This window comes from Lissotriton helveticus, chromosome 6 (assembly GCF_964261635.1).
Source record: "Lissotriton helveticus chromosome 6, aLisHel1.1, whole genome shotgun sequence".
Classification (NCBI taxonomy): Eukaryota; Metazoa; Chordata; class Amphibia; order Caudata; family Salamandridae; genus Lissotriton; species Lissotriton helveticus.
In genome coordinates, this window is record NC_136067.1 from 1,366,090,406 (window position 1) to 1,366,113,051 (window position 22,646).

The window sequence follows — 22,646 nt, forward strand, 5'->3', positions numbered from 1 at the left end:
TGTGTATAATTTACACAAGGTAGCGAGCAGGAATGCCGTTAAAGCAGACTCCTTCCGAGTTCCGTAAATTCAGTACCGTTAAATTGGTATGGTTTATTAGCGTAACACTAAGACGGTGCTATACATATAAACACTCATAATATGCATAAACGGTCTATATAAGCTATGTCCACTTATTGTTTAAGAAAATGACCTTCATGTCCTGAGAAAGAAGTCGTGGGGCCCGGGTCCTGGCAAATGGAAATGTATTTTCCTTACGGTTTGCCACACAGAAGGCTTTGCAGCACTGACTTGCCAAGACACTGGTTCATGAACTACTGAATCGATTTAACTGCAAAGCTTTGATAAGCACGTTGCCAGTGCTACAAAAAACAATGCAGCCAACAGTTAAGAACCGAGGTTGAAGGGACACTAGTGGAAGCCTCCTAGGAAAAGTTAGCTTTAAGAAAGGCCCATTTTTACATAGACCAAAGGTCGAAGAGTTCATGAACCAGCAAGAACTAGTTTCCACTGTTTTTTGCAACCATTTCCACAGTTCAGCACATATATTTTTTTATCTTTGAGGTAAAAGCTTACTTTTTTTTATTTCACATTGGTATTCCACAATGTCAGTGGATCCCAAGCAACCATTAGAGCCTCAACTGTGGCCATGTGGATCTGCAGAGAAGCAGTTTCAGTCAAAGACTGCGCGCTGCTAGGCTCGCACTAAAAACAGTACAAGAGAACCCCTACCACTTTGTTTCCTTGGCCCACTGCCTAAGCATTCCACCAGCACTCTCAGTCACTCCCCACTAGTATCTGTGGCCCCTCTCAGAATTACCTGTCCCTCACACGTATTTCACACCATTGGTCAAATTTCCATCCGTTTGTTTATTTTTTTATTTTTACACAACTCAACCTTTATCAGGTACCAACCTGAATACCGCACATGGTAAAAACAGAGGCATTTGAAATCAGAGTAGAGTAGGAAGGACCTGTAGGCAGTTATTTGGCATAAACCAGGTCAAGTCCCTGACAACAGATTTCTACAATCATGGTTGCAAACGACTATTTTACAAAATGAAGTTACATTTTTCAGAATGCGACCATTTAGGCAATGGCGTCCATAAAGGTTTAATTACATTCAATAATGTTATTGCCTGCTGGTGACTTGCACTGATTTAACGCCACTCTAAAAGTGCCTCTTATTTTGGAGGGAAGGATAAGGCACACTTATGCAAATTAGAAACAATTAGATAGGGATGGAGCAAAAAAGATAGAGTGGGTATGTAATTCTTTATTGTTTAGTTAATTAAAACCATTACAATATAAAAAATACCACAGTATTTAAAAACAGGATATTGACACTACTGTATAAAAGATAAAGTCTATAAAATCAGATGTCAATCTAGCTTAACGATATGCTTGTTGAGGGCCATGGCTCTGCCACAATGAAAGGAGTTCTTGTTTCAAGATCGAGTCTTTCCCAAGGGCCTCGTTTTTTCTCGAAATAGGTGATGAATTTGACTGTTCTACATATCAATTGTGGATCCATTGAACATAGGATTTGAACAATCGCTGACCGACAGGTGCGTACGCCATGTTCATTGAACTTAGGTTTTAGCCAACACCGACGAGCTTGGTTCATGGCTGAACAGATACAAATCAAGTGAATGAAGTCTTGTTTACCTGCACCACAAAGTTCGCATTCTTTACGTTCTTGGGGCCTCCATTTCGGTTGATCTGCACTTGTTGGAAGGTTGCCCAACCTTAAATTGAGGTATTTGCGCTTAATAAATGACGAGAAAGCAAGGTCTAAGTAGGCTGCTGGTACAGGCTTTTTATATGAGTTAATAGTCATCCAGGCGTGGGTTCGATGACTAAAGGTTAGCTTATCGTTAAGGAGCGAGTGCCTATTGGCAGTCTTCTTAACCACTTGTTTGAATGATATTACTGGAAACTTAGTTTCCCAGAGAGTTTTCAACTCAGTTGTTTCTAGCGATTGTCTTAAGTACTTAGCGTACTCGGAGTTCGGACTCTTTTGGATTGCTTCCCACATAGTGCTGTAGACTTCATTTTCCTGATTCCTCCAGACATCATACCAGAATTTGATGGTCTCATACTTTTTCAAAAGCACTTGCGATTGCAAACCAAATTCAAGTCTTACTTGTGCTGGTGATGTGTTGCTTGGTAAGACAAATACACGTTTGTAGACTTTGGTTTGTATTTTGTCAATGAGTGTCGCACTTTTGCCATGATGTAGCACACTCCTGTATGCTATTGTTGGCAGTAACTTTGCTTTCATTGTGGTTAGCAATGGAGAGACCAATGGGCCTTTGAGCTCGATCGCTAAGTTGTTGAAGGCATGTAATAGGGTAGAACCCTTTTTTTCAATGTCTTTAAAGTGAGTAGAGAAGTTGAGGCGCTTATCTAGTTGTATCCCCAGATACCTGTAGCTATCCACCACTTCCAGCTTAACATTGTCTATTAGGAAAGTTGGTGGGGCTTTGTGGAGTCGTGTTATAACCATTATCTTGGTTTTCTTACTGTTTATTTCTAACAGATTCTGTTTGGTGTAACTGGTCAGTTCTTGCAGTAGACGTTGTAAGCCTATTCTCGTTTGACTTAATAGCACCACATCATCGGCATAGGATAGATGTGTTACACGTAAATTACCTAGCCGGGGAGGATGGGCATTAATCTGGTCTAGGCTTACTGTCAGATCTGCCATGAACAGATTAAAGAGGTAAGGGGCCAACACACAGCCTTGTTTTAGGCCGTCTACGTTGCCGATCTTCCACGTTAACCGCTGCCCGTTGTCAATTTTTACCTGCATCCAGGTATTGGTATACAGGTCAATGATTGGCGTGAGGATTGAGTCCGGTAGGCCCTGGTGTTTCAGTTTGGCCCAAAGTGTTTGCCTGCTGACACGGTCAAATGCCGCCTTAAAGTCCACGAAACAGGTGTAGAGTTCCAAGTGGTTTTGTAGACTTTTTTCAGCAATCAGGCACAGTGACATTGCATTTGCCATGGTTCCCATACCGCGGCGAAATCCAGTCTGGTTCAGCGGTATTTTGTTGTTCGTTTCAGACCATTGAACTAGATCAGCTAGAACAAGAGATGCATAGTATTTAGCTTCGGCATCAATGAGGGCTATCAGGCGATAATTATTTGGATCTTTGCGATCTCCACCTTTGTAGATTGGGTTTATGATAGCTCCCCTCCAGCTATCTGGGACACGACCAGTGTTGTTTATTGATCGAAAGAGGAGATTGAATTTGCTGGCCCAGTACTGGGGGTCCTCTTTAAAAATGGCCTGTGGGATGCCGTTCGGACCTGGTGCACTGTCTTGCCTGCTTTTCTTGATTATTTGTAGTAGAAGAAACTCCTCATCTTGCCGTGACGATTGAGCCATACTTTCATGATGGTTGATCGTGTTGGTTGGCTGGACAGAGGTGATATCTTCCTGCTCCAGTATTCCGGATGTTTTGGCTGCAAATATTGTGGTTGTTATTAAATGCGTTGATGACTTAATTGAAAATGTGGCGACTATATGTTGGACCCATACAGTTTCACTAATGCAGGTCATGCTTGTTGGTTGCACTGTTCGATTTAGGGAGTTGACTTGTGACCAAAAAGCCCTGGAATCCGATTTTTTTACATTATACAACAGTTTAGACCAGAAATCATTTGCTTGTTTTTTTTTTCTGTCCAAATTAATTTCTTGTATTCTTTCCTTAGTACCCGGACTGCTTGCCAGATACTGGGATTTATGCTGTGGCCATATGCTCGTCGGGTTAGTTTTTGCAAACGTTTCCTCAATGAGAGTGTTGTTTTATTGAATTTGGTATTACTTTTGAAAGAGTTCTTCTTTTTAAAATTAATGCTGGTCCTGGGAAGCTTTTCCAAATAATCAGACCAAATTTCCGAGCACAGGGCATTCTCCTGGGTGATCGTTTGAAATAGTTTCTTGGCGTCCTGCGCTATTTGAGGGATTGATTCGCTCGTCCATTTTAATCGCTTCAGGTTGATAGTTGAAGTATTACCTGCTATCATGGGTGCTTGTAAGTACCTGGTTGTAGTCAGCGTTCAAAGTGTTGCATGGAGTGGTCACTATCTAAAGAACAGATTATTTGAAAGTTTTTTATTAAATTTAGCAAGGGTAATGTTACTATTGTATAATCCAGGATAGAACTTGCATTGTGGCCTGTATAGGTGATAGCAGGGGGTTTATCCTGGTTGGATCTACCATTTATTACCCTTAGCCCAAGATGTTCAAGACCCCACATCAGCTGTCTGCCCTCTTTATCTGTCTTCTTGACCAGTGGAATCTCCTGGGGTACAACATTCCACATATCATTAGCTACATTCATATTATCTTCATCTTCAGGTTCGTGTAGGAGATTGGAGTTAAAATCGCCAGTAAGAATAATCTCCCAACTTGGTTGTTCAAGGCGGATGTTTGATACAACAGTTGCGACTCGTTGAAAGAGAGCTTTTTTAAGTGCCTTTTTCGGGTGGGCATATATGTTGATCAAGATGATAGGTCCAGTTTTGCCCTTTGCTATGCTCTCCAATTTGATTATTTGCATGTCTGGTGTCGATGTGGCCAACTGAATAGCATTGATCATCAGGGCAGTTGTAATATAAACCGAGAGCCCACCGAGGAGTGGTTTGGAGAGGAAGGTGCTAGTACGGCACCAGAAGAGCAAAATTTGGTTGAAGGCAGCCAGTATTGGACATCCAATAGGCGGCTAGGATGGCAGAGCAGAGGTAATGTGGAGAGAACACAGAAATAACGATGTACAGTGGGGGAGAGGGGTTGATGTGTGACGCAAGGGGGGTGGCGGGCAGTTAGGGAATGATACAGCTAGAAAGCACGATACACTAACAGATACAGGTCAGGCAAAGGAGACTGTAGAGAAGTAGAAGAGTAGGCCAGGCTTGGTTTCAGGTTGTAGTTTACTATTAAGCTACACATAACACCTCGTCCAGCTGCTTTAGTCTCCTACAACAGTTTCCCCTTCAAACACCAACATTCTCTGAACCCGGAGGTCTTAAAGTGAGAACGCTGCCCTGCTGTATGAGATTTCATGCACATGCATGGAATCTCACACCAGGATTTCAGCAGGATACCACACACCTTCCACTCTAAACAACAACACAACTATACATTATAATATTACGTATACTTTACAAATAGAGAAGTTGTTCACATTTTAAAAATAAAATACAAAAATATAAATCGGCAATGCTGAAATCTAAGCCCAATCCAATATGGCCTCCTCAGAAATATTGCCAAGCAACTTGCCACCACACAGCTTATGCGAGGGTTAAATCCGCTAAGAGGCACGCATGCGAAGTGCAAGATGACTGCCAGAATCGTTGTCTGGAAACTCTGTTGAGAAGCAGGACGCAGGTGGCGTTGGCAGACAACCAGTACAGAGCTTCAGCTCGTCGTCTTTAGCGTGCCACGCCTGCATACAGTGAGATGCCAGGAGAAATGTTGCTTCGGCTTGAAGCAAGGCAAGTATACGGAGGGCGAGCAGACAGCCTAAAGAAATGTTGCCAGGAAACCGGTAAGGCGCACGTATGGAGCGTGAGCAAGTAGAAGCAGAGGCTGCTTTATAAAACTGTGAAAACAATAAAATTAGGCACTCCAGTCCAGGTCTTACGAGAGAGAGAGAGCAGCAATAGCAGCGGAGCGGGTGCTGAGGGAGCCGCGCCGAGAACGAGCTGGAATTGGAGCTGAACCTACCGAGAACCACCGGAATAACTACTGGCACAGTGAGTTGTGAGGGGGCCACACCACAAAGCACCAGGGTGAGTGAGTGAGAGTGGAGAAAGCCTGAACGCTCACCGCCCCTCCCCTCACAAAGCCCGGACCCTGCTCTGCTCAGCCCCACCAAAATCCTGCAGAGAAATGGGGACAAGCTCTCACCAGGAGGGTTGGAGGTGAACAGGACATCTGGCTTGTGGCTACCGGTGGGGGTTTCTGGAATGAGCAGCGTGGCTAGTGGGAGTGTACGCAAAAGCACAAAAGCATATAATAGTGCGACAACGGAGAAGGCTGCAGGAGTTATGGCACTCCGCTTTGTGGCTTAGATAAAGTGAGTGGTGAGGAGCATGGCCTACGCAGCGAACGTAGAAGAGTGCGCACAGGAACAGCCTAAAAAGCTAAGGGAGGCATTTCGTCAATTCCCTAAATACCCTCTACTGGTGCGGAGGGAAAATGCTTAAGGGAAACCCGATCAAATCAAAGAGGATGGACTCTGACAAAGATGCCCACAAGTGTCAAACTACAAGGGTCACAAGAAGTACAGCTCAGAACTTTAGACAAGAGTCGCACACAGCGAGCCCCCTTCTACAACCCCCTCAACAAGGGCTCATCACCCATTACTTTCAGACGCGGGGCAGCTCGCCTCTGAGGCATCGAGGGCAAAGATCCGGCACGCACCAGTCCGCAAGATATCTCACGATCGAGCACAGTGACCTCATCTACTGGACCCGACAACTTGATTCGCCAGAGATAAGAGATCTCACCAATTCCTTTTTACAATTAGAGCTAACAATTGAAAGGACTTTGGACCTTACCACCCCCCCCCCCCCTTATCGGGATAGGGGACGTGGCAGAAGATCAGGTCAAAGAGCGAGCAGGGATGTCCACACCAACAAGCCAGAAGGATCGAGATGAGCAAGAAGATACCTCCCTTTTGATAACTATCAGAGAAGCACAGAAGTCAATAGCCAAGGTCCTGATATGGCAAGCAACTAAAATGGAGGTCCAAGTTGACCTTCTTCAATCAATAGCCCAATGCCTAGCGAACCAGGGCTTCAAATTGGGTGAACTGGATGCAATAATCAATTATAATCAGGCAATGATAGCTCGGACAAGCTCATGTGCCGATATAATAGAAAAGTGGGCTGAATTGCCGGAAATAATGGGGAATATAGTGGCACTAGCCAAGAGCAGAGGCGAATCATTAAAGATACCAGGAATAATTGAATCACTGGCAAAGGGCAATCACAAAGCAGCCACTAAAGGCGAACACAGCTGAGCGAGGGATATGGAAACAAAAGCCAGAGAAAATGAGCACAACAGCGAAGAGACTCTGGCACCCCCAACAAAGAGTGATATCGAAGAAACTCTGCCAAGATCTGTCACAAAGGTAACCGAAGAGCAGAAAGCGGCCTTGGAGGGGGAAACTGGAGCTAGATCAGAAGCCTCCCTAACAAGGAGGGCGAAGAAAAAGCTGAAGAAACAACTGAAGAGATCAAAAATGAAAAGAAGAAGATCTATCCTGCCGGCAATGCTGAACAGCCGTAGACCCTAGAAGAAAAGCAACTCACTGCCACCCTATCTGATTTTTAATCTCAAACAGAAGATTAAGAGCCAGCGCTTACTAGCAGATAAAGAAAAGGTCGAAGAAAGAGAAAGATGGTGTGACACAACAAGGCAGGGTTCAAGAGGAGCAGGTCGACCTACCACACCCAGAAGGGTGAACATCAACGGCCGCCCAGGTGACAACAAACAGGGTCAGCATGGGTAAGGAGGAAGCCGCCACACAAATAAGGCTCTATGACCTACTGGAACCGGAGGGTCATAAAGGCTCTATGGAGCACGCTACATCTCCACCGATGGAGCAAAAGCAAAAAGCTAGACCGCTGGGAAAAAACAACAGGGCGAAGATGAACAACACTGGACTACCTTTCAAAACGTGGAGTGAAAGACAGGCACCTCCCGTTGTTTTGCTGTTTTATTGATCACAGCACAGCTTTTGAGAAAGTCAATAGGGGCAAACTTTGGGGAAAACGGTCAGCCTAGGGTGTTCCATCTAAACTATTGAAAGCCATCATATCCCTTCATGAGGGGACCTCTGTACAAGTTAAGATAAGCTCCACAGCTCTAGCAGCAAAAGTCGAAACCAACAACAGACTGACGCAGGGCTGCGTCCTGGCCCCCCTACTATTTAACCTCTACACAGCAGACATGGGGGAGGAGCTCTGAAAGAGGCAAGTCTAGTTCCACCGAGACTGGGCACGGCAAGACTGGCAATCCTTCCGTACGCAGATGACAGAGTAGTGATGGATCACACAAGGGTGGCCCTCCAAAGAGCATTAAAAGATCCGGGGAAGTACAACAAGGAAAATCACTTGACAGTTAACCAAGGTAAAACAAAGATAATGATATTCGGCAGATACCCTGACAAAAAACAAGCAGTCTGGAATTTGGGTTATCACCAAATTGGGACCACCACAGCCTATCATTATCTTGGGGTTTGGCTACACGAGAAGGCTCCACCGGCAGCTCATATAAAACACCTAACTGTCAAAATCAACAGTGTAATTATGTCAATGAGAGGCCTAAGTCAACGCTTGACCAGCCCCACAGCAGACCACATGCTGAAGGTCCTTAGGGTAAAACTAATTCCAGCCACTAACTACGGTCTCTCTGCATTCCCAGGAGCCTTAGACAAACTTATAGCAGCAGCTCAGGTCAAAGCCCACAAGATTGTGCTGCAAGTACTCAGGTATGCAAGGAACACCAGGTTATAGCAGGAATTAGGGTTCGACAGACCTGAACTCGCAATCCAGGGGGATCTAATAAAGTATTATATTAGAGTCCTTAAAGCACCGTATAACTCTCTCAAACATCACCTGGTAACAATCTTCAGAGAAGAGGAATCTCCCTGGCACACCAAGCTGGGCAAAGCAATAGAGACCCTAAACATCGTACCCAATAGTCTGTCCCTAACTGACATCCCGCTTAAGGCCTGGTCAAACATCGTGAGACGGCAGGTCCGCTCCATTTCGTATGAAAAGGATTTAACCGCACTTCGACATAACACCTTCACGAAAGCATTGGACAAATCTTACACCATGGGGAAAGCCCAACCATACCAAAGGGAAGCGCTAGGGGCCCAAACCCGCAGGAAAATCCTTTTAATGAGGCTAACGGCCCTTAGAACAGCAGACTTTCATCCAGCATGGGCACGAGCAGACGTAACCTTCTCATGCCACCTATGCAACTACCAAAGGGAATCCTGGCTCCATTTATTATATTGCTGCCCCAAATTGACCAGCAAATGACAACGGCTGCTTCGTCCCATTTTAAGAGCCCTTGGCATCAGAACATGCAAGGAGGCATCAGATTGGTGCTTCTCGGAAATAAAAACCCACCACCTCGCAAGAGCGGCAAAATTAATATACCAGATCGCACAGGCTCTAGACGCAAGTGCATAATGATTCTCCATAAGCTCTTAAAATTCAGAGACAGATTAATGCGCTAACAAGGCGTTTCCGTAACACCCATGGGCAAAGATGTGCTTTTGACTGGAACCTTGCTGCAACATAATTAAGCTCTGGATTGAAGGCAAAAAGGACCTTGCAATACAAGATTGACTGTCGGAAACAGGGATTTTTAAAGTTCATAAGAGGTCCATTGAGGGGGGTGGAATGGGTGGGCGGGCAAGGGGGGGTTGGGTTAAAATTTTAGCTTTTGATTAATGATTTTAAATAATCGAACGGTTAATGACAAAATCAATCAATCAATATCAATCCCAGTACATAATCGGGAAGCCCTGGGAGGTTGATTCCAACAGGGCAAAGTCTAGGTTTTGATGAGCAAAGCTCTCACAAAGCTTTGTTTACTGATAACCAACCTGAAGCCGTTTCCATCTGTTGGGTTCAGGTTGTTGAGATGAATCCGTAAATTCCTTATAGGTAGCTTCCGCTTGTTGCCAGTGTACAGAAGTAGAATCAGAATCAAGGCTTGGTTTCGGGTTGTAGTTTATTCTCAAGCTACGGATAACATCTCATCCCGGTCCTTCGGTCTCATACAATAGTTTCCCCTTCAAAAACAAAAAATCTCAAAACCTGCAGGTACTGGGGTGAGAATGCTGCTTTGCAGTATGAGATTCCATGCACATGCATAGAATAACACACAAGGATTCCAGTAGGATACTACATGCATAATGCCCTGACCCATGGGCCGATTCCCAACTGAAGAGACCCAGGATTGAATGCACTTCGTCAGTCTTCTGACCCATACAGAACCACAAATGTATTAATTTTGTATAGCGCCATCTAATCTTGAAACTGGAGAGCAGGCAACAAGCCATAAAAATAGGCAAAGGACTATTTTTCTAGCCTATTGTCCTAGATAATGTGGAACTATTGTCCTAGATAATGTGGAATGATTTTACTTTGTGGCAGAAAGAGATTGTGCAAGCCTAGTCACATTCATTCGATTTGAAACTGGTCTATTTTTCAGTGAAAGCTCTAAAGATTGCTTTAACAAGCTAAGCACTCATGCTAGCTTTTCTTTGTTTGGATCTCAAAGTATATCAGGAATGATGCTTCATGTCAAATGAATAGATTTGTTCTATGACAAAGAGAGTGTGCTGTAAGACATGAGTGCAAGTTTAAGGTGAGATTTGCCTAGGTTTGTGATCATTGTCTCTGTCAAGTTCTTCGTGATTATCAGAATACACCTCATGTATCAACAAGAAAATGTCCCTCAGAATTGATGTTTGGACAAACTCGACACACTAGATTGCCACATTTACCTGCAGATCCTCCAAAAGAACAAGACAAAAAAAGAAGGGAGAAATAAATAAAAGAAAGGATGAAATATGCACATCAAAGGAGACGTATCAAACAGGGGGGGATCTAGCTTTTGGTGTACAAGAGAGACTAAGGCAAAAGAGTACTGCATTCAACTGACCGGTGGGTGAATTATTACTCTGAACTTAGTGGTGCTCGAGTCTTGAGGACCAGCCATCTTAGTCTTCAAAACCAGTGGAAACTCTCTATTATCTTAGGAAAACTGTGACTCAGCATCCACTTAGAATTGATATCTTTAGTAGTAGTAGAAACAATATGCATTCAAATTTAAACTACAAGTTACACAGACTCCCAGAAGCATTTTCTTGATGAAACAGATACTTTACTCATAATTTTACCATTTTGAAAATGTTTTTCTTCTTTGATTTTGCTTAAAGATCAAAGCAGAAACATACGTATTTTAAATTCAAAAAGAGACAGCGATGGTACAGATTACACGGTGTTGGTGGGGGTGGAGGGGGGCGGGAGAGTTGGCCTAGAGTGACTAATAGTAATTGTGATTCTGAAAAAATAGTAAATGTAGAACTCTGACTAATTACAGTTTATATGGAAATGTGGTTCTGAAAAGATGGCATACACAGTACTCCAACTAATTAGTGCTTATCATAACATTTGTAAAGGATCCTAATAATAAAACATTTGTAAAGGAAAGTGTTGTTATTAAATTTGCGTAATGTCCTTGAGTGATAAATTAACCCTCATTGACTGAAGAATCACTTAAAGCCCCAATAACATTCACTAGGAGTAGATGGATCCTTTCCCATACCAACCAAAACTGAGCACACCAGGTGCGAGTTGAAGGCTACCATGTAATGGGAACCCCCAGAACGCATCCCATTAATGTTCACAGGAAAATCCACGGACTGCAGTATCATTCAACTGAACCAACATCAATTTCGTGACAGCACCAAATACCACCCTCCCCACCAGACAACACAACAAACATCAACTGAACTGCAGTTTCTCCCTGCCACCCAAAAAAGCACTTGATGGCCACCCAGGGCTCAACCACCAATGAACGTAGCATAGTATAACCCTGATTGCACATATATCTATACGCCAACGATTCAACTGATGTTATTTTAGTCTTAAATCGGTAGTTGTCGGTCAGCAGAAAAGAAGTACACCTGCAGATGTCTTTTTCTAAAGTTTTTTGTGTGTGTTACTTGGCAGCAGTGACAGCTAGGCATTCATAAAAGCACAGTCGAACTCAGGCTCAATCTTTTTGTATCCTAATAGCGTGAGCTCTCAAGTCGGTTACATTTTAGATTATTTCATCATAACAAAAATTAGCCTTTCTGGTTGTTAACTTCACGACCTCTAAAAATGAAAAAAATAGAAGGCAAACTGGTGATGTGCCTCAGCCGTTTACAAATACCCCAAAATCAGCTACACATCCGATCTTAACCCCCTTCTTGATTGCAAAAAGGCTATTAAAGCATTCTTTGCTGGGGCCTCCCGTCCGAAAACTCTGATGACCTACATTTGTTTAAAGTTTGGCAAGTAAGAGTGCAACATAACTGTACAGCAAACTCAGAAACAAACGTTAGTATTAACGGAGTTTATTAAAATGTTGGCAAAAGAGGGAAAGGGACACCTCAAACTACTTTGCCGAGGATGGCAAAAAGGTATTTTCCAGGGTAAATGCATCATACTGCATATCTGCTCTGGGGTGATCGAATGTCAGCTGTTGAACCCCACTTTCCTAAGAGCACAATGTTTTCAATCACACGCTTTTCGCCTGAAAATCAACACAAGAAATTAACATTTGTTTTAAACGCTTAACTGCCAGACGCCACTCAAGCATTGGTGTTAAGAGTATGTGATGTAAGGCTGGTAACTGGTTTACGTGTCGTATTTATTCCAATTAGGAACCTTTACTATCCATTTAATTAACATCGATAGTTTGTTTACCCCCTACCCAAGCACGTCGGGAGGGTAACCCATACCCACCCTTCAGGTCCGTTAACTGGCAGGCAGGGCACCGCCCTCGCTCCTGACCTGCAGCCGAGGTCAGCATCTGCTCTTATTTCCAGTGCAGTCAGATCAGCCCCTGCGTCCGACCCGTGCAGTTCGCAGTCCTCGCCCTGATCTCTACCAATGCCCATTGCTGACCTACATCACGGTGAAAGCTACAGCTGCCCTGGGGCCTCACCTGAGAAATTGTCGAAGGCGGTGGGCACGTACTCCGTGGGGTACCCATTAGTGGTATAGCTCACCACCAGGCTGGTCTTGCCCACGGCGCCGTCTCCTACCAGCACGCACTTGATACGGCGCTCGGGTGGTCCCCGGCTCCCTGCTCCGCGGCCGACAGTCCGGCTGCTCCGTACTCTGCGCGGGGGAACTGGGGGCACCTCGCCGGGCGCGCTGATGTAGCCGGTGGGGGCCGTTGCGCCCTGCTGCTGCAGGTGCGGAGGCATCGGCCACAGGGGGCCGCGACCCCGATGGCTGCACACCCACTTATGCTCCAAGGTCCTCCAGAGACGGCGGTGGTGCCAGCGGGGCCCCCGTCGCTACGCTCCTCAGCGGCGGGAGGCTTTCTTCCGCCGCCTCCTCTCGCGGGCCCAGGCGCAGGCGGTGGGCATGGTGCGGCGGGGCGCGCGCGCTGAAGACTGAGCCTGCCGGGCGCTCACTGCGGCCAGCGGTGAGAAAATCAGAGGAGGGGCGCGGCACCCACCGTGACATCACAGAGCCGCTGCACGGACCCCAGACGCCCAGCCACACAGCAACATCGCAGCCAATCAGGAGCAGCCGGCGAGAGAATGCTAAAGGCTGCTTGAGTCTATTGGCCGAGGGGCTGACTTTAGGAGGCTGTGATTTAGCCACCCAACTGGAGGAGAGAGAAGGCTGGGAGCTGTCAACTCAAGTTTTTAGGTCGAGCCTGCTGGGCAACGCATGCGCTGTTCTGCCAGGCACGCTGCATTCAGTATAGCCTTAAAGCTCCGTTCACTCTCCGCCAGTGTTTGTCATTGGCCATTGCCTATGTAAATGCTATGCTGGCTTCTGATTCGTTGATAGGCTTGTTAGTCCCTCCTTAGAGCCACCATGTCTTCATGTGTGTAACCTCACATGAGGACCGGCCCCTTTACTTCTATTGTTACAATGTATGTCCTATTTAGTCTGTAAGCACTATTTACTTTAATGTGTTTCTCCTACTGCAGGTAGGACATGCCTTCCTGCAATATTCAGTGTACCATGTTGGCTTTCAATTTCCAAGCATCCAGGACAATGGAGGCCGCTTCTTTGAAATTAAATAGGTCTTGCATTTACAAGAGTTTGAGCTATTGGTTTTGTAAATGGCAATGCCTTTTATTTATGTGTTAATTATCAAAATAGATAAATAAAAGTAATTGTAATTTACATTGCCAATAGTTTAAATCTCGCAAATGCAAGACCTCTGGCATTGCAAATACTTTTTCAATTTTTGTGGGATTTTTTTTTTTAATATAGCGCAAACTCAACCTTGGAGCGCGATATAGTGCCGAAAAAGTTTAAATGTAGGAGAACAGGCAGGTACAACATAACGCCAGCTCCAATCTCTGTAACTGCTCCCGAACCCCCAACATTCTGGAACCAGTGGCATCCAGTTATCTAGGAACCGGTGACTAGGATAACACATCTCCCTTCTTAAGAAAATACAATATATCATACGACAATAGATTATTAAGCATTAACACATGTTTGACATGAGAAGATTGAACCCAATCTAAGAAACAATGAAAAAAAATATATAAAGAGAAAGAAACATAAGCAATGTGAAGTTCTACAATAATAAGCAATCAATACTACAACAATAAGAAATATCAAGTGTTATCACCCCCTCCCCTCTATACTACAAAACAGGAACTTTACATGCCAAAATTCCTGAAACTTCCTAGGAAGGACAATTTGTCTACCTTTAGAGGAGGTAGTGCCTGAACTACAAACGGGGCACTCCACATCACCCCCAGGCAAAAGTAGCTCAGAATGGGGTGCTAAAGGTGGAGAACAAGAAGCACTACCACCAGTACTGGAGTTAGTGACATCATCCCTCAGCCAATTGGTGGATAAGTTAGAGTCTCCATCATGAACATTCCCCCAATTCAAAACTATGTTGCATCTGGCCATTCTACCAAAATGCCAAACTTTTCCATTGCTCAATTTTGCAGATTTAGAATACACTCCAGTAACCTGCAAGGGATTGGAGAATTTGCTTCCACCTTTACTAGTTTTGTGACCAAACTTCACTCTAACCCAATCACCTTGATTAAGAAAAACATCTTTTGTGCCATGCTTCTTATCATAGTGAAATTTACAAACCTCTAGCATCTTTCTTAAATTCGCACTTACTACTGCAGGTGACCAATTACTACACATTTTCTTTTGACTCCAAGCAACATTACCTTTTGTGAACGTCTCCCTACCCATCGCAATTCTGAAAGGACTATAGTCAGTCCCAGTGGGTGTAATTCTTTAAGCCCAAATAGTTAAAAAAAAATTCCTTCATTCAATCCTTGCCAGCACCAGTGGAAGCTTGAATGCTGCCTATGATCACTCTGTTGAATTGCTCCACAATTCCATTACCAGCCGGATGATATATAGGTGTCGTTTTCCCAGTAATACCATTTCTGGTCAGGAAACTGTTAAACTTGTCAGAGCAAAACTGAGTACCATTGTCACTTAAAATAAGTTTGGGAATCCGTTCCCTCAAAAATAAATTCTCCAAGAAGTCAATAACAGTTCTACTCTCTATATTGTCAATTACCTCTGGGCATTTATTTTAAATTGTCCATTACTACAAGTAGATACTTAGGTTTTCCACAAGCATCTAACACCGGGCACAATAAATCAACACTTAAATCTGCTCAAGGTCTGTTGGGGATTTTCCTATCACCCAAAGATGGCCTGAATAACAACTGTGCTTTATCTGAAATAGCACACACATGACAAGATCTGACAACATTCTCAATTTCCTTGTCCATATCCACCACCAGTACCAAAGTTTCACCCTTTCCTTTAATTTCACAATACCAAGATGTCCACTGTGGCAGATCTCAAGTATTCAATATTCTTGTCCTCAATGCATAAGGTACTACTACTCTTTCACCTCTTAAAACTAGGTCAGAGTCATCAACTGATAGATAATTCTTCTCTTATTTCCCAAACATTTCTGTGGTGAGTTAGAACCTCTTTCTTGCAAGGTCAACCATTGACAATAATCTCCTTAATTTCAGTAAGGACAGTATCCGTAGCACATTCATCCACCCACTCAGTCTTTGAAATGGCACTGGAATCCATTTCATGTATGGTCGCTGTTAGAAAGGCGGTCCCTGGGGAGGCAGAAGATGTCTGACTGACCACCCCGAGACCCACCTCTCCTTAAGGAGTTGGCCGAGCGCCGTCGAGAGGCCTCCTGAGCGAGGGCCCTCTCCCAGAATCGTCACAGCAGAGTATTCACACACTACAGAGGGACACCACACAAGAGAGTACTTCTTAGAATCTTTATCAGCATTAAGGGTTCGGTTCCTTCGGTAATATATACAACGGATCGAGGGATCCACAAAGTCTCGGTAATAATGGGAAAAAGGGTAGCGGGACAGTCTTAATACCAGTCTAGCACGGGTTACCCTACGCTCAGCTCTCAATCCTCGAGCTGGGGGGTTCCGCAAGGTTGGGCCGCGGCAGCGCCAGCAGGCTCCGAAGATGGTTTCAGCGAGGTTGGGCCGCGGCAGCGCTAGCAGGACTCCAAAGATGACTTCAGCGAGGTTGGGCCGCGGCAGCGCCAGCAGGCTCCGAAGATGACTTCAGCGAGGTTGGGCCGCGGCAGCGCCAGCAGGACTCCAAGGGTACAGGGTTCCAAGTAGTGAGTTCTTCTCAGGGAGGCCGGAGGGCGATCGAAACCAGGCGTCCGGGGACAACTGGAGGCCCGTCGAAACTCCCCTCTTCCTGGATCCGTCAAGTGGCCGCTTTACCACCTGTTTGGATCTTGGTGCCTCGATGTCTGGGCTTCGCTGGGGCTGTGGCCGAGGCCGGGCCGGAGTCACGTGGTCCGGACGTGTAGGGTCCAAGATGGAGTCGGGCCTGAAATGGTGGGCCGGAATCGGGGTCGGATCCGCAGAGTGGGGCGAGACGGGGTCGCCGGGCTCCCGAGGGGGGAGAGCCGGGGGTCGCCAGGGGTGGCGGCTCTCGTGCAGTTTAGAGGGGGTAGCCTTCCGGCCAGGGGATAAGGGTTGATGTTGTCCAGGGCCCGCTAGGCGGGAGAGGAGGGACCACGCCACGAGGCCGGGTCCAACACACGTCCCCCCCAGCTGAAGGCGGGGAGAGTCACCCATCTTCTTGGGGGTTCTCCTCGTCGAGGCGGAAGAAGTGGGACAGGCCGTCGGCGTTGGCGTGGTCGTTGCCGGGGCGATGTTCCACAGTGAAGTCCATCCCCTGGAGAAAGATGGACCATCGCAGCAACTTTGGGTTTTCCCCTCGCATTTGCATCAACCACCGCAAGGGCCGGTGGTCCGTTTGCACCCGGAAGTGGATGCCGAAGAGATAGGGTCGGAGTTTCTTGAGTGCCCACACCATGGCGAAGGCCTCTCGTTCAATGGTGCTCCAGCGTTGTTCTCGGGCCAGCAGGCGCCGGCTGATGAAGGCCACCGGTTGATCAACTCCTTCGTCGTTGAGTTGGGAGAGGACCACCCCGACACCGTGCTCCGAGGCATCTGTTTGGACCACGAATTCCCGGCTGTAATCGGGAGCTTGGAGCACGGGGGCGGTACACATCGCTGTCTTCAGGGTCTCAAAGGCGGCCTGACACTCGGGGGTCCAGTGCACCTTCTGGGGTTGCTTCTTGGACGTGAGTTTGGTGAGGGGGCCAACAATGCTCCCATAGTCCTTCACAAAGCGCCGGTAATAACCAGTGAGCCCCAGGAAGGCTCTGACTGCTGTTGGGTGACCGGGGGCTCCCAGGCCATGATGGCGTCGATCTTGGGTTGGAGGGGAGCCACATGGCCGCTCCCCACTTGGTGTCCCAGATAGGTCACGGAACCTTGGCCTATCTGGCACTTGCTGGCTTTGATTGTCAGTCCGGCCCGTCGGAGGGCCGTCAGGACCTCCCAGAGGTGCTGGAGGTGCTCGGCCCAGTGGCGGCTGTACACCGCAATATCGTCCAGGTATGCGGCGCTGAACCCTTCTAGTCCCGCCAATACCTTATTCACCAGCCTCTGGAAGGTTGCGGTGGCGTTCTTCATCCCGAAGGGCATTACTCTGAAGTGGTAGTGGCCATCGGAGGTCGAGAAAGCGGAGCGCTCCTGGGCGCCCGGAGTGAGTCCGATCTGCCAATAGCCGGAGGTGCGGTCGAAGGTGCTCAGGAAGCGGGCGGCCCCTAGGCGGTCGATCAGTTCATCGGCCCGGGGAAAGGGGTGTGCATCGGTCCGGGTGACGGCGTTCAACCCCCGGTAGTCGACACAAAATCCTAGTTCGGGAGTGGCGCCAGGGGCGGCGGCTTTTGGGACCAGGACGACTGGACTGGCCCACGGACTGTCGGAGGGTTCGACAACCCCCAGGGCCAACATTTTGGAGACCTCCGACTGGATGCAGTTCCGAACTCGGTCGGGGACTCGGTAGGCCCGGTGTCGCACAGGCGGGCTGTCCCCGGTGTCGACGTCGTGGACACACCACTGGGTGACTCCGGGGGTGAGGGAAAACAAGTCTGCGAATTGTCCTAACAATTTCCGGCAATCCTGGTGCTGTTCTGGGGTCAGGGCGGAGGAGAGGGTGACCCCCTCGACGGAGCCGTCTTTTTCGGAGGTGCTCAGAAGGTCTGGTAGGGGCTCGGAGTCATCTTCGGCCCCGCCATCGGTAGCCATCGGCAGGCTAAGTTCTGTTCGGACAAAGTGCGGTTTGAGCCGGTTGGAGTGGAGGACCCGGAGGGGGTTCCTGGGGGTCTCCATGTCCACCAGGTAAGTGACAGGGCTCTTGCGCTCCACCACCTTGAAGGGCCCCGTCCATTTGTCCTGGAGGGCACAGGGTTCGACCGGGGACATGACCCAAACTTGTTGGCCCGGCTCAAACTCAATGGACGAGGCGTTTTGGTCGTACCAGCGTTTCATCTCCTCCTGGCTGGCCTCGAGGTTGGCTTCTGCAAGTTCCCGGAACTTCTGAGTCTGATTTCGGAGGGTTAGGAGGTACCGGTAGACATCGGGAGGAGTACCTTGGGCTGCGACCTCCCAGCCTTCCTTGACTAGGCTGAGGGGACCCCGGACGGGGTGTCCGTATAATAGTTCGAAGGGACTGAATCCCAGGGACTTCTGAGGGACCTCCCGATAGGCGAAGAGGAGGCATGGCAGCAGCACGTCCCATTGGCGGCGCAACGGCTCCTCCAGGCCCATGATCATTCCTTTGAGAGTTCTATTGAAACGCTCCACCAACCCATTCCCTTGGGGGTGGTAGGGGGTCGTAAACTTATACGTGACCCCGCACTGGTGCCACAGGGATTTCATGTACCGAGAAATGAAGTTCTTTCCCCGGTCACTGACGACTTCTCGGAGGAAGCCCACCCGGGAGAAGATTCCCAGTAGCCCCCGGCCTACCACGGGGGCCGTCACAGTCCGGAGAGGGATGGCTTCGGGATAGTGGGTGGCATGGTCCACCAGGACGAGAATAAACCGGTGTCCTTGGTTGGTGCGGGGGTCCAGGGGCCCCACAATGTCTATTCCCACCCGCTCGAAGGGGGTGCTGACAACTGGAAAGGGTTGGAGGGGGGCCTTGTGCTTCCCTCCACTCTTCCCGCTGGCTTGGCAGGTGGGGCAAGACCGGCAGTGATTGTTCACATCCTTTTTCATTTTGGGCCAGTAGAAATGGGTCACCAGGCGGCTGTATGTTTTGTCCTGCCCCAGGTGCCCGGCGAGGGGCACGTCGTGTGCCAAGTTCAGAAGGAAGTCTCTGAATCGGAGGGGGACCACCAGCACCCCAGCTGGCCCCCAGTTCGGCAATTTTTTGTTCACTGTAGAGGAGGTAATGGTCCCAATAGATCCAATGGGACCCAGAGGGGTCCCCGGCGGCTTGCATGGCGGCTTGCTGTCGGATTCCCTCGAGGGAGGGACAGGTTTTCTGCTCTTGCCGGAACTGCTCCCGTGTGGGGCCACCTTCTTGGCGCCATTGGGCTAGCTCCGGGAGGTGGCCAAGTTCAGCAATTTCTTCACTGGGGAGCCCCAGGGGGTCGGGTTCTGGGTCGCTGTCTTCGGATACGGCGGGCGGCGGAGGTGCGGGCCACTCGGGGTCTCCAGTCGGGGCGACCTCAGCCGGGGTGGCGGACCGGGCGGCCATGGATCGGGTGGTCGCGCAGGCCCACTCTGGAAGGCCTAGCATCCCCAGATGCTCTCTTCGGTCGACGCCGGCCCAGGGGGAACTTTCCAGGTCGTTCCCGAGGAGGCAGTCCACGGGGGCATCGTCCCGGACAGTTACTTTCAGCATGCCCGACACCCCCCCCCCATTCGAAGGGGATGCGGGCCATCTGGCACAGGCTTTCGGAATTGTCCGCCGACCGCACGGGGCACAGCACATTGGGCAGGATCTGGTCAGGGGACACCAAGTGGCAACGGACGGCCGTCACGCTGGCTCCGGTGTCGCGGAGGGCTTCGGTCCGGCGCCCATTAACGGTGACCCACTGGCGGTACTTTTGAGTGTTGCTCGGGATCGGGGCCCGGGGAATCATATCTCTTTCGCCCAGACATACCAGGGACATCGCGGCGGGCTCCCACTCGGCTGGCTCGGGGTCATAGTCCTCTTCCTCGGCCCTCTCTTCTCCTAGGGCAGCGGCGGCGATCTGGCAGCTTGGAGGGCCGGTGGGGCTGGGTCGTTGGTTCATCGGGCAGAGGGGGTCATTGGCATAGTGACCGGGCCGCTGGCATCTGTGGGGGGTCACGTTCGGGCGGGGCCCCGTCGTGCTGGGGGGCCCCTCTTCTGGCCAGGAATGGTGAAAGGGAGGTCGGGGTCGGCCCCGTGGGGGAGTCGCGGCTCCTGTTCGGGCCTCCTCCGCCGCCTCGCGGGCGGTGGTTCCCCGGGGAACCTCGGCCGTAGTCTCCCATCGGGCTTCGGGGGACCCGGGTGCTCATCCATCGATTGGCCTCGATGGCGAGTTAACGGGGCTCGGTCAGTTTACTGTCGAGGAGATGCTGCCTCAGTTCGATAAAACAGTTGTTGGAGAGGTGCTCCCACACAATGAGGTTGAACAGTTGCTCGTAGGTGGTAACCTGGCTGCCTTTGATCCAACCCTCTAGGGCTCTACTATAGAAGTTCACGTACTCCACCCATGTAGTACCGGGAAGTTTTTTACAGTCACGGAATCGCTGCTGGTACATCTCGGGGGTGAGCCCATAGCGAGTCAGGAGGGCGGCTTTCATGTGTTCATAAGAGGTCTTCTCTGTCTCGGGGAGTTCTAGCAGGGCATCTCTCCCTTCGTTGACGAACTTCCCCCATAAGCCAGCACCCCAGTCTTTCTGGGGTATTCGATGAGAGGCCATGGCTACCTCGTAGGCCTTAAACCACTGCTGGATGTCATTGTTTTTATAATATTTCTTGACGACGTCTTTGGGGATGTGGACCTTCGTGTCCGCAGGAGGAGGTGGGCTCCTGTTCCCGGAGGCGCTGGCCTCCCCAGTTTTGGCCTTGATCTCAAGTTCTTTTAAGCCACGCTTGTGCTCGAACGTGAGCTTCTTATCCTCTAAGCCTCTCTGCCTTCGTTTTTCCTCTAGGTCCCCTTGTAGCCGTAGTTGCTCAAAGGCTATCTTTTTCTCGGCCAGTTGCAGTTCTCCATCCAGACGGAGTCGGGCGAGCTCCAATTCGTGGAGCCGGCTCCTTTCTCGCTCTCGGGCGTCTTCGGGGGAAAGGCGCGTGTCTATGTTCGTCGGTCTTTCCCCCTGAAGGACTGGACTATTTAAGGCCCAGCGGTGCCAGGGGACAACACCTGAAACCTTCGTGGGTTACCTGTTCTGGCGCACAAATGACAGAGACACGGGACACTTCCTTCGGCGTCAAAGATCAGCGTTTTATTACTGCAGGGATGCAAAAGTCATGGGAAGTACAACAGAGTGTAGGTTCCGAGAGTCTGCTTCAAATTGTAAATGTGGATCGCTCCTTTTATACACGTTTTCGACATTGCACAACATACGGACAAAAGGTTACAACTTAGTTCCCACAATAAACTTCAAAAGGGCTTCTTTCATGTTTTCAGAACCCCGGAACATAAGTACAGTAACATTGCCGGTTCCCAACTGTAAAAGCACATCTTCTCACCGTTAGGCACATTCCACTCTAGTTGTAAACGAGCAAGAGAAAGAGACAAGAACAGCTGCAAGGAAGTCAGACATCAGTAGAGAAAAGAGTGTTAGGGTAATATCGGAAGCATGATCACAGGATCAAAGGATTCGATCCTAGCACATGCACGGCTGAAACAATAGACCGGCACGGCAAGATTACCCTCAAGCGGAGCCATCTGCCTTTGCAGTGTCATTCCCCTGGTCATAAAAGACGCATGAAAGGAATATGCGTCTTCCGTAAGGCTTGGGAACTAAAGGGTCATGAGGCGGACAGTTGCCTGCTCGCTGACTACGTGAGGGCAAGAAACAAAATGGATGCCGTATCTAAAATGGAACCCGAGACATTGCCCAGGTGATTAAGAGCATGCCGGCTAATAAAGCCCCTGGCCCAGATGGTCTGACAACCTCCTTCTATAAAACCTATGTAGCTGAACTGGCGCCGAGACTACACTCTGTCTTTGTCGAGGCTCTCGAGTCGAATACACTTCCAGATTCCATGCGTGAGGCTCTAATTATCACACTACTCAAACCGGATAAAGATGAACAACAGTTAGACTCCTACAGACCCCTGTCTCTTATCAACGTGGATGCTAAAATTTACGCGAAGGTTATTGCGGATCGGTTACAACCGATGTTGCCTATGATTGCGCTTCCAGATCAATCGGGATTCATCCCTGGACGCGCGACATCGCATAATCTCAGGACTATCTTCTCTGTCCTTCACTATTTACACCCATCTGTACAGGCGGCGGTGGT

At 48.6% G+C, this 22,646-nt stretch overlaps 1 protein-coding gene across 1 annotated transcript in view; it reads right to left on the minus strand.

Moving 5' to 3' along the window:
* The window catches only part of RHOU (ras homolog family member U), a 39,881-nt gene extending 26,653 nt beyond the window's left edge, over positions 1 to 13,228 (minus strand). Inside the window, exon 1 of the mRNA XM_078649111.1 lies at positions 12,761 to 13,228. Within this exon, the coding sequence (XP_078505237.1) occupies positions 12,761 to 13,025 (265 nt within the window). The 5' untranslated portion in view covers positions 13,026 to 13,228. The remainder of the gene's footprint in view (positions 1 to 12,760) is intronic.
* Between the last annotated feature and the right edge of the window lie 9,418 nt (positions 13,229 to 22,646).